We start from the raw sequence: 13,911 nt of genomic DNA on the forward strand, positions 1-13,911 counted from the left end.
ATTTTGTATATCTACTATTTCATCAGTGTGATATAGTTAGTAGTTAATAACATGGTTTCTGCAAATTAATCTTTCGAACGTTCTTGGATTATCTTCACGTTTTGAGACTTTGTCGTCCTTTCCTTCCTTCTTCAACTTTTACAGTTTTAACATTAACTTTAATGGATTCTTGTTTTCTCTTTCTAGGTGCTGAGATCTATCTAGAGACTTGATGGTGACGGACGGCTACTTCACTTTCTTACAGATTATAATGGCGGAACACTTGGACCCGATCCTCAGAGCATTCTGGGAGGGGTTTCCATGCCCTCCGCCCTGGAAGACAGACTTATTATTCCAAGTGAACACAAGTTGTATAGACAGCCAGCTAGGTGATAGTGTTAAATTGTTTATGGCTGAAAAATGTGGAATAGATCACGAAGGGTTTAATATCCAGTCAACTTCACCAGAAGAAAAGATAGTTGTAGCGGACTGTGGTTTAAACTGTAAAATAGTGATAATATTAGTATGTTTGACTGTTATTTTAGCCACTGTTGCTGGAGTATTATATCTTATTAACAGGTAAGCTTTATATAAATATATACAAGAAGTTGCATATCTGTTAACAGATTCAAAGCTTTAACCGTTGCTTGAATTTGAACTATTCTAAACAAAGCCTATGTAAGGTAAATATTAATGCAAAGACAAATGCATAACAAAGGTTGTAATCATCTTTGGATTTTGGGATCGCTGTTGCAAGTGGTGTAAGACCGTGTAGTGTAATAGGACCCCTCTCATGAATAAACTGTGTATCCATATAGAGACAGAAGAACAAAGAGTGCTGCTGATGGATGAATATGACCAGTTGATAATCCATTAGTTCAATAAATAATATACTAGTAATAAATCTAATGGTCAGATATAGAATCTCGAGCAACTAATCTCCGCTATAAATTATTCAAATTACAAACAGATCGATTTTATTGATTGGTTTTTGGTTTATTAATCCCAGTACTATGATTTATATCACTATAATCATTATTAGATTTATATTTCATTAACCCTGGACATTCCCAGAATTCTAACTTTCATTGTACTCGATGACTGACGCACATAGTTTGGTGCTCGCCCAACTCTGATTGTGTTGGTTTGCTGGTTCAGTAGCATTTTTGTATATTTAAAATTAACGAAATTTCAGGATGCGGCATTGGCATGTCTTAAAACACTTGTATTCGAAATTCAATAATGAATCGTGATGCAGCAAGGAATTAATCAGTCCATTTCATTTACTTCCAATTCCAAGGACATAGACAGCAAACGTTGATCGTACAAAATGCCAAATATTTTCCAATTGACAGTTTCATTTGAGCAAGAAGTCATCAAATATTGATGTGAACAGACCTGTTTTCACATACCCTCTACGAAACTAACGATTTTCATAGCTGACCTTCTTCTATCCACGTCTTGGCATTTACACAATAGGAATGTTTTTGTCTGAAATTTCTATAATAAAAACAATACGGAATCGATTTCAAAGTACACTATTGATATTTTAAAGTAAGCTTCGCTCTGCTTCAACGACTGAGATAAGACTGAAAATAAAGCCGTCATTTATAGATGAAACAAACCCCTAATCCTTTATTGAATTATTAATCACATTGGAGCCTTTTAGTCTGACACAGTCTAGCGAGCGGAAAAACTGGTTGGATTATGCAGTCATGCCAGATATTACGATGGACATTTCGTATCATGCTGCTGAGTTGAGTCTGGCGATATTGTGCCAATGTTATCTAATGATCTTCAGCTCAATTTGCAAAACTAATCGTGTTTAGATCACTTATACTTTCCTGCAACACTATGGTGAAACCAAACCTTTTGAACGTATATTTTTGACCTCCTAGTCATCAAAAAAGGGGACATCGAAGGTCACAGAAATATATATTTCAATGGCATTACTTATGAAATGGCGTCAGTAGAACGAAATAAAGTTTTTTTTTTATATTAATGAGAACTGCCAATTGGTTGATGTAAGGTTCAATAATAAAAGTATGTAACGTTAAAAAAAGTTACAATTGAATCAAACATATTAAGTAAAGGATATATTCGTTCTCTTTAATCATCTGAACAATTGATTTTTATAGTTCAAAAAGGAATCTTTATCCACGCACAATTAGTTTATAGCGGTGATATCAAACAGGAAATGGTTTATTTCAGTCGTAATCCACTACTGAATTATTAAAATAGTTCTGGAGTCGGCGAGTCTCGGGTGAGCAATGTTTTAACAATAATTGAACTACGGAACGCCATTCTTGGACGTCCCCAGAGACTTGTCGTTTGTTTTTGTCGGCTGTGTGTGAACATTATCTACACATGTATCGAGGGAAACATAAAATTTATCTCCATGTTTTTACATGATATCGGTAAACAACTCTGGTTTCTAATGAACATAATAAAGTTAGTCTGGTCTAATAATTGCATTAATGCTCATCAATATATATCCTATTGATACGGTGTTCCATCCTGCGGCCTAATTACTGTTTCTTTAAATAGACAATCTGTCATTGCCCTACTGAAGACTGGGAATGATTTTTCTGATAGGATTACATGATATAAACTTGAGCATTAGTGTACATGCACCGATATGGATTTAATAAGCAATAGTTTCTTTCAGCTGTCTCTTAGCATTTAGGAGAAATAATTCTGTTCCGTATAGAGCAAATAGCTACAAGATGCAAATAAATCAATTTTATTATTAGTTATTTGTTGTGTGGAAACTCGACAAAGGTCAATGGAATTAACAAACCCAACCATAAAATGATGTCAGATGTTCCTAAAGCGCATGGTTATGAGGCCGACTTCATTTGACCACTATCGCCAATGTATGACCATGCTATGGAAGAAACCACCACAAGAGACAGAACAAGTTTTCATCGAGTTTATCAATTGCTATTCTACGTGGTATTTAATTTTCGATCTGCTCACTGTGTCCAGTCATGCGGGTTTGAATTGCGTGTCGGAATGTTAAATAAGTTTTCCACTGACATTATCGACTTGGACTCCCTGCCTGCATGACCTCGAATGATACTTTCCGCTTAGTTAATCCTTTTCCATTATATCATGTTAAAAGCAAACGCAATGGCAGAATGGTCTGACTAACCATTCATAACGAACTTCCATAAAAACGCAAAGAAAATCCATTGAGAAAATTAAGAGGAAATTTCGAACATTGACTAAGATGTTTTTATAATGGGTTCTCATGGTATTTGGTTCATTGGAAATTGTTAAGTCCTATTTCACTAGAGCCTTACAGCCAATAAAATCTTCTTAGTGCAGAATATGTGAAGGGGAATCTGCCATGATCCGTGCATATATTGACATTAAAGCCCACTGAAGTGAAAGTTTAATGCGTTTGGCAGTAATTCGGGATTATGGTACTTTTAAAGAATGCATTCGTTAGTAAAATTGGAATTGATGTAGTCTGGAGTGCACCTCCTCTCATGATGTAAAGACCGTTGCTATTCTGAAGATCTTCATGAATAAAGTCGACGTGATAACTAGCAATAAAAGTTTTTGTTTTTTAGAATAAACACTTTTATTTATCGTAAAACAAATTTGAATTATCTCGATCTGCAGTATTATGTGTTAAATAGAAAAAATCTACCAGTAAAAATGAAATGAAATGTATTAAGAAGCACCAAAACGGGCTATATAGCATCTACTAAATGGTAAAGGTGTCTTTCCTACACCTGTTTCTGTGAAACTATCATACTGGCATCACCAAGTGCATCGATGCCGAGGAACAACTCTTATGCTATGGAATACAACGATATTTTTCGTACCATTTTATGGCACATTTTCCCAACATTTCTTATTCTAGCTGGTAGATTTTATGCCCTCAAAAGTTCCATTATGTTAGACGTAGAATTTATATTTTAGTTCAATATACATATAAGGTCATTTTACTGTTGGTTTTTATTGTTCCATCTCAAATTCTTACAATATACGTAGCTGAATTAATGTTGATTTTTACTGCTGAAGCGAACGTTTTAACAGTATTTCTTATATGTATTCGCCTCGATACCTTCTAAATCTAATGCGGAAAATATGCTTAATGAGGTGAATGGAGATATAGCTTCATTTTGATTACAATTTCGTCCTTTTTTTATTTTTATTCCCTACACGAGATAGAAAAAGATAAACTTTTCTTAAAGTTATGATTAGATTTTAAAGAAGAGATTGGACATTTATGATTTTCTGACAGGTTCTTGAGGAATAACTAAAAAACTTGAGTATGTTTTTATCGGACACATTTTCAGCTTCAGTGACTCTTCATTATGTCAAAAAAAACTTTGCTTTTTTTTTTGTAAAGTTATATTCCTTATAGTCATCATTATTATATCAACAAATTCCTGGAAGAGAAGTAAAAAGAAATCTTATCTTCAGAATCTTCGGCGGAATTTCGATCTGTCTTTCATTTTGATAAAGAAATGATAATGGCATCTTGCACACATAATTCACGTTCTGTAGTAAACAGTTTTGCTTTCATCGAAAGGTCTTCATATCTTCAAGTCTATATTATGCATATGAGGTACTGTTTTATCGAAGATATTTCGATTTTCCCAACACTGGCGTAGAATGGCATCAGGTGTTTCGAAAGTAAAAGCTTACAGCCAATTAAACAAAGGCTTTATCTACAGTACTGTCATATAATTCGGGAAAGAATAAAAAAAGAATCTGGAAATCTAATTTTTGGGCCTCTGCGCCAGAAATCTGATCTGTCCTTCATTTCGATAAAGAATGATAAAGCAAATTCAATATTTGTATCATTCGTATTGTTAGCGTGGACATTGGACCTCCCGGGGGAAATAGGTGACGGTCTTTTCGACGAAAAACCATTTTATTTTTGCAAACAATTCTGTAAAATAATAATTTAATGTATACTGTCTTATCGAAGCTATTCCGATTTTTCCAGCACTGACTTAGAATGACATCAGGTGCTTCTAAGGTGAAATGTTACACTTGCACCGAGATTCGTCTCAATAGAACTTCATACCGGCAACCAATGAGACCAAGTTAGCAATTCGTACAGTAGTATCATATAATACGAGACCAAGTGAGCAATTTGTACAGTAGTATCATTTAATTCGAGACCAAGTGAGCAATTTGTACAGTAGTATCATTTTATACGAGACCAAGTGAGCAATTTGTACAGTAGTATCATATAATACGAGACCAAGTTAGCAATTCGTACAGTAGTCTCATATAATACGAGATCAAGTGAGCAATTTGTACAGTAATATCATTTTATACGAGACCAAGTGAGCAATTTGTACAGTAGTATCATATAATACGAGACCAAGTTAGCAATTCGTACAGTAGTCTCATATAATACGAGACCAAGTGAGCAATTCGTACAGTAGTCTCATATAATACGAGACCTAGTGAGCAATTTGTACAGTAGTCTCATATAATACGAGACCAAGTGAGCAATTTGTACAGTAGTATCATTTAATACGAGACCAAGTGAGCAATTTGTACAGTAGTATCATTTTATACGAGACAGAGTGAGCAATTTGTACAGTAGTATCATATAATACGAGACCAAGTGAGCAATTTGTACAGTAGTATCATATAATACTAGACCAAGTGAGCAATTTGTACAGTGGTATCATTTTATACGAGATCAAGTGAGCAATTTGTACAGTAGTATCATATAATACGAGACGGAATAAAACTGTATTTCAATAATACTGGAAGATCAATGTCACTTTAGATTAACATCCGTGTCTATATTTATACAACTGTAACTTGCTATAATATCAATTGACTCTAATCGCCTGGTTTTCTTTTCGACATAACACCGATTTCTATCGCCTCCAGTGATAGTTCTTACAAAACAAGATTACAGATTCAATTCCGTTTATCTTACCTCTTACTAGCGAAATGTTTAATAGCTGGTAAGAGTAGCGAAATGAATTTGTAGCATTTTGTTATGAATAGACACTAGGTGAGTGGGAAATTACGGTTGCGATATTCAGATTTTGGTATTTGGTGAATTGATGATGAGATGATTTTGCCAGTCATCAGCCTACTCTTTTTGATTTCCAACAAGGTTTGTTTTATCATCAGAATTATTAGACCCCATGTCAGATGTTCTACCTGGATCACAACACGGGTTGTAATTATTTCGCGGCAAGGGTTTCAGTTTTGATAGGTGGCGCTTGAATATTTGCGATGGTAGTAATCAACTCACATTTCTGAATTTGGAAAGGATTGTATTATTGAATATTCGATTTCCTCTTGTCAGCAATTTTTCGATTGAAATTATTTATCTAACTTTATGTATAAACCATTTGGAAGTAAAACAACAGTAATCATTCCAGATTTGTCCACATCGACGTTGACTTAACGTGGAAATAACATCGCTGTAGGCAAAACTATACCAAATATCAATATTTTACGTAAACTCAATTTTATACTAGTTATCTTGCTTTCTGGCTTCAGTATAATTGTAGAGTGGTAGTTGGTCGTACATTGGTGATGTAGATAGTGGAATCATTGCCCAAGGATATGATTTTCACGCGTTCCGCAATTTGTGAGGTAAAATGGACAGGAAACGAAGGATTAATATGATTATCGTTCTATCTTAACTTCGCGAAGAATTCAGAACAAGTCTTCTGATCAATGGCTTGTACGGAAATTTAAGCATTCATTCACAATATTTGAATATCGTTCCATTGCAATAGAAATGAAATGAAAGGAAATTTGGTGTGCGCAAGATTGAAATTACCAAATTCTAATACGTTATTTTTCCTACACCTGGATCTTCGCCACTTCAGATAACTAGAAACTACATATACACCAGGATTTAGCAAACATTACACATTATAGGGTTTGAGGCAAGGTATTGCATTCGAGGCTCAGAAGAAATTTAGCCCACGGTTACTCTCCGTACAGGTTATGACGCTCATTGACTATTGGTCATGCCTGTGATAATTCATTCCTCTGTCCGTCTATTGAAAAATGTGCCGACTACAACTCAAACGTGCCATTAGGTTTTCTGAGGATTGCTTTAGCAGTATTTCTAAGGCATAACATTTACATTTATCTATGAAACACAATGTGAGCTCAGTAATGCAACTTAAACGAAGTATATTTCAGCCGAATGTGACTGCCAGTTTCGACATACGACCAAAGTCAATAAGCAATCTAGTTTTTTCCCTACCATTGACATACTGATGTGGAATCATTGATTCTCTCCTAATTCGATAATGTTTACATTGCCTGAAAGCTTTTTCTAACGAAACAGTTTTTACTGTACGTTGTTAGCGTTGAAAGGTCGCTTATGGCAAGATCAGTTTTTTGTCTGTTTCTTTCGTTAACAATGGCCTGACTAGTTAAAAGGCCAGTATATGTTTTGTCTTCGATTGTTGGAATAAGAATAGTGTTAACTCTCTGTTGTATTATAAATTGTTTCACTGTGATTGTTACTGATCATGCTTTGTATAACTTTTATCACAATTAACTTGCATTCTTGTATACCATTGCCAACATACTGCAACACGTTCATCGGATGATATTTACGGTGGGTACTGACAAGTTTGACAGTGGTCTGTTTTTGTTTTGGACTAGTATTAGTAGGAAGCATTTAATTAAAGGAATAATCCAAGAGCATCTCTTCAAAACATCTTAATTATGTTGATTTAGATTATATTCAGATTAAATGTATTTCATCGTTAAGTAAACACGTGTCATATCTTTAAGCAATACATCATTTTTCCTTGAACGTATATCATTTTGAAATATGTGTTTTGAAATCTTAAATGATTTAATTCCCTGCAGTTAATAATTAGATGTCTAACTTTGAAATAATGATCATGCTGCGTTAAGGTTAATTTATGGGCTTTCCATTCTACTGAATCTGAGTTACTGGAAGTTTTTGTAACATCATAGTATTAGCATAACGTAATGTTATTGATAAACCCAGTAGACTGGAAATAATTAAAACCAGACCTGATTGAACTCAAATACGATTTATATTAGCAGAACCGAAAAAAAATATTTTAGATTTTAAAAATCTGAGCCTGGTGTTTTCTGTACCTCAGTAATAACAGAATTTTGCGTTTTTAGTTAAACATATTCGTCGTGTTTACTGAATCTGATATTCGTCCATCTTATTGCAAATACGGAAACCTTTTGTGGCATTACAGTTGTCATGGTAGGGCGATAAGAGTTCCAGTTTTCATAATGAATGAATGAATGGAGTTTTACGTCCTACTTTTCTGCACTCCAGTTTTCATAGCTTTGTCTTCTAAATTATTATCAAACGTCTTGACGAAAAGTAAGAAATAATCAAGTCGAGGAGTATTCTAAAGTTTCTTATATTAATTAAGAAAACACGCAATACTTAGTGTTTTATCGGAAGTTTGTACGGAAAATATATTACTCATGTTTGATTACAACGAAACTCATCACGATTCACTACCACAGGTAAAATTCATTGGCTGATAGTTTGGTTCAGCAAATCAAATTCGTGGAAATCAGAATATCAATCCGGGTGGAAACCAATTGCAATCAAACAGACCATATACTGGGTGAAGAGAGCAAGGTTAAGTAATGATATGAAATCAAGTTTTCAATAATGATATAGATTAGATTCTGATTGATTGACAAGTGGTATTCAACACGTCAAATACATGCAGTCTACTTCTATTCACGAGCAACTAAAATAGATATCACGAAATGTAAACCAATTAATGTGCACGGAAAGAGTTATATGTCGTGTTACCGAATTTTGTTACATTTCGATCATATTAAGTAGAATGTTAATGATAAGGAAAGGGATAGGGGAGCGAATCGACTTACTTAGAACCCAGCGAAAGTTGCAAGTCAAAATGTCACGTGGCTGAAAATCTTAAGTGAGCCACTTGGAATTTCGCTGATAAAAAATGGGGCGAGGTTCTAAATGTAGAAAGGCATAGGTGCTTGGTCACATGCATGTACAGAAAGTTTAGCTTTAAACACCTGACAATATGTAAAGCCGCAACAAAGGCATTGTCTTTTCATGGTCAACAAGCGTCTTGTAGATTGGTACAGAACACATGAGACCCCATATGTTGTGATGTGAATACGTTAAAAGGTCTCTCTCTGTAGAAAATCAAGAGGTGTTCGCCCAATTGGCATGCTCCAATTTATCATATTCCGATAAATATTTCATGGATGGCTGAACAATCAGTTCCCCTTATTTGCGAAATGTAATAATCCATTTGATTGATTAAAAAAGAGTTGTTTTAATATTCCATTTATTCAGTGTTATATAAATCAACAAAAATTCCCGCATTACAAGTATGAAACAATATCTAAAAACATTCTGCTCCAGTTGGCACCGATTCTCACAAGTCTGCCTTCATCCTTCTTGTAGATTATCTCCCTTGGTTGGGTTGTAGCCCCGAATGCCAATTGTCGGAGTTTCCATACCATCCGATTACTCTATTTTTTCCACAAAGCGAAATATATTGGGATGGTTTGGCATCAGCTTTTTGGGTTTGTAGTGGATGCCTTCTAAATTATTGTTGGTGCCTCGTCCAATATTTCTATGGTGATTCCACGTGGAAAAAGAAACATAGAATCATCATCTACCCAGGTTGTCACCATGTAGTCGTTGAACCTCTGGACATTACGTCTAGAGTTTTTCCCATGGCATTGACCCAGGTGTTTGACTGCATTGATTGTCAACAGCGATATCACAGCCTAGGCAAAATCCCTCGTTGCACACTTCACGACTTGCGCATCGTTATTAGCGAATAGCTCCAGTTAATTATTTCCAGATGTTGGCTTCAATTAATCCATCTGCCTGCAACCAGCATGATCGAGAAGTTTTATTTATTTCAACTCAGACGATACTTGACATTCCAGGTTTACCTTTTTGTTTTAATTTACAGAAATCGAAATAGGCTGATAAATATTTGATTTGAATTTCATGCCAATTATCTTCTGTGACTTTGAAATGTATTGAATAATTCATAATTTAATTTAGAATCGAGATTAATCCAAGCGTGATGCTTATCTATGGAATCACTGTTTACGTAAGATCTTCAATACATCATCACGCTTGGTGTATTTTGAGCTCGTCATTGCATGTTTATATTCCACAATAATCAGATGGGATTTCCATTTTTCACGGCATGAAAGGGTATCTTATTTGAAGTCATTCAATATTACGTAAGATCTTGAATAGTGAATAAGGCCCGGGTTATTGCATGTACAGCAACTTAGCCACGAATTCATTATGTAAAAAGAGAATGCCAGATTAGCTTCTTTGAATCCATACGTAAGATCGTAAATAGTTGATAAGACTTTGTGTATATCAATCTTGTTATAATATGCTCATGGTCGACGCCATGTTTCTAAATATATGTGACGAGGTAGAGATTACGATGCAAAAAAACAAAACAAAACGTTATAAACTATCTTAGAATGTTTTAAGTCTTTAATGCATGGTGGTTGGAATGCGGCGCATTGACAACGTTACACATGCTTTATGATAAAGATAATTTCTGTGCTGCAAAATCCTTATCGTTATCATACAAGTCTTGTTTTCAGATGCAGTGTTAGTAACAGTTTTGGCATTTTTCGTATTTAAATCAATTAACGTTTGTTTGTTCTCTATTTTCAGGAAAGCTTCAGATAAACCAGCTTCCAGTCCAAATCATCAAACAGCTTTAAATCCCAGTGCTGATCCTAAATATTATTCCACGTGTCATTATTCACCCCCATCTGTATATTCTAGACAATCAGAGGTATGTCTCTTCATCACTAACATCATTGACTTACACATTGACGATTGGTTAAATGTTGATCGCAGAACCGTAGAGCTTCGTTCCGTTTTGGTCGCCATAGCATAGAAAGTTACAGCCTATTTTTATTTTGGATTTCGTTTTGCGGTTCTGATCGTCGCACTTTGTTTATTTATTTAATAATATCCAATCTACCCTAAATTAAATAATTTAAAACTCGACCATTATTACTCGTTTAATCAGTTAACAGTTATATGACCAATGTATTGAAATACATATACGTGAACAGAATAGAAATGCACTTAACTTAAAAACATTATACTCAAAACGTGTTCGATTGATATATCGAGATTGTCTATATAATAATAATGATGCTATTGCATGTTTGACAGAATCTAAAACATGAATTGTATATGTTAGCAATAATTTTTATACATAGGTACATGTCGTGTTGAGGGGGTCCTATCTTTTATTTACAACCCATAATCATTAATCATATTATGTCCTGAGACATCTCCGGAATACAATATAGAATAATACTACTGATCGCATGGCGGCTGTACATGGTTTGTTACATGATTTCTGGTATACATGAGGATTCTATTCCTAATAACACGTTGGATATACGGATGATCGTGAAACATGGTTTGCAACACCATTTCCGCCCTTGAATTTTGGATAAATCTCTCTTTTGTGTTGTTGACTTCCCGCTCCTTTTACTTTGTTTAAAAAACCTTTAGTGCATTAATTTTAAGCAGAAGTTCGTTCCTTTAAAAACCCAACAGTCCAGAAAGGATTTATGTATACGAAAGGCGCACAATTAGATGAGCTTTGGCCATTTACAAAATGGTATAAGGTAGAACATATTACAAAACCTTTCGGAATCTGTTGATATGGTTATATACATACTAATGAAAAGCAGGAAACATTATAGTTGAGGCATTACATCATCCATCACTAAAAGACCTGTAATATACGTCATTTCCGGTTAAGTACCATTAGCTACAGTGATAATGACCAATAATAACGGGGTAATAGCATCATTATATCCTCTCTCTAGGTACTAATGACTTGGCCATTATACAGATTTTTTTTTCAAAATTACACGACGGTTGGATATTGAACACATCTTCCAAATATATAGTGAGATCAATCGTGCGTTTCTGAGTAAGTACTCGCATGCTTTGCTAGCATTGCATATATCTTAATTGCGCATCCCCTCCCACATTGGCTTAATGTGTCTTTTTTTTTTTTATCCGAAACCGTTCTTATGTAATTGTAACTAAAAAACATAACAATCGAAGTCAATCCTAACAAGAATTACATTTAACAATGTTAATTTAGTGCGGTTCTTAATATTTGCACATAGAATATACTTATGTTCTGCAAGGTTAGGCAAACCTTCCTCGTACACACCACTTAAGACATTTTTGAACATACTGGAGACCAACTTTTTATGCGAATCCTAAGAATACAATATGTATAGTCTATTGAAATGTAATATGCAAATTGTAAGATTGTGGAATTGATTGAAATGGTTTATGGTAAATCTGATAGCGTATATCAATTATTTATAGCGTTTTACTTAAGACTTTTACATAAACTCAATTAGATTTTAAAGCGACAAGATGCAATTGAGACAAACCGTTCTCTGGCTACCTTTGATTTAATTTTCTCTCTCTTGTTCTTAATTTAACACAATCGTGCTATGCACACCTCTGGTGGAATATTCGGAGGGCTTTTTTTTAAAAAAAGGTTCTTGTGACAATTATCATATGGTCCTGAACTAATTGTGTGGCCATCCCAAACAAATAATTGTACATTATCTTGTATGGTAGAAAAACAGTGATGCAAGTTAGACGGTAATTCATTTTAAATGTAACATCTGTGCCTTCGATAGTTTCGATATAGAAATCCCACGGTTGATCATTCTAAACCACAAGTCGAACTCCGCTATCACGCTACACTCTCCTTATAACGTATGAGTTTAATTTTCAATAACTCAACTGAAATTGTCTTCCAAGCCATTAATTATATTTTTAAATCCTTATTTAAAACCACTGATTTAGATTCCAGGTCTATTTTAAACTAAGCTTAATTTTACTTTGATTATAAGCCATCAAACAGCTAACCTTTGATGCCAGCATAATGTTATTTGTGTACAATACTATCTCTGCTTTTAACGGATTTATATTTGTGCAATATTTTCCGGAATTAATGTCCATCGATTGAAATTTCTATCGCGTCCAATCTTTTCAAACAGCGAATTGATTTGGAGATAAATCATTTTCCTAATCGATATCATAATCCGAAAACAACAACTGAGTGCAAATGAAAGGCCATTGTTTGTCATTATTCAAGCAACATATAATCAGATGCAAATAAAGACGATAACACTTGCTGCACTTCACAATTACAGTCAAATTTATATATGCAGATATGCGTAATACATTGCTAAAATGTAGCTTTTTGATAGGATTTTAATGCATCCCAGCATTTATCGTTTGCGGATCTCTTATACATAACGTACATTATTCATTTTACTTTTCAGATCACTATACGAGGAAACAAAGCGGAAACAAGACTGTTACAACATTACTATCCACCCATCTCGCCATATTCCTTGCATCCTGACGATGTACGTTACCAACAAGCACGTGATCTCGAACTTCCGGACAGCAACAGTTTCACAAACTATAGAAAGTTACCAGATGGTGATTATTCACCGTCTAGCGGTGCAAGTCAGTATAGTGATAAGTCGCCAATATATGAATACATAGACTCTGATTCAAACCTGGAAGATAGGCGTCGACACCCCAGAGAATCCAACTCAGTATGCACGTGTAATTGTGGCGAAACGGGATACGGATCCTCATATTATAGTGATACAGCAACGAATACTCAAACATTACAACTGCGACCAATACGCAACGCAAGGTCGTATGTAACGTATCATGAAAATAGTGACATTGAAGAGCCAATGCCTAGAAGACATTCACGTAGTAGTAACCGCAGTCGCTCAAGCCGTCAATCCAATAGTAGTTATTGTGCAGTAGAACGCAATAGAGACGGAACGATCAGAAGAACAATACCGGCCGTGCATCCGCATTACTTTGCACCGGAACTTCCGTACAGGTGA

General features: G+C 34.7%; 1 protein-coding gene across 1 annotated transcript; it reads left to right on the forward strand.

Moving 5' to 3' along the window:
• Positions 1–250: 250 nt before the first annotated feature.
• On the forward strand, positions 251–13,911 carry LOTGIDRAFT_159938 (hypothetical protein; the record flags this gene model as incomplete). The annotated part of the gene is made up of 3 exons (XM_009054627.1): positions 251–558; positions 10,652–10,775; positions 13,324–13,911. 3 exons carry the CDS (start codon positions 251–253, stop codon positions 13,909–13,911), a joined length of 1,020 nt encoding a protein of 339 aa, XP_009052875.1.

This window comes from Lottia gigantea (assembly GCF_000327385.1).
Source record: "Lottia gigantea unplaced genomic scaffold LOTGIsca_22, whole genome shotgun sequence".
Lineage (NCBI taxonomy): Eukaryota > Metazoa > Mollusca > Gastropoda > Lottiidae > Lottia > Lottia gigantea.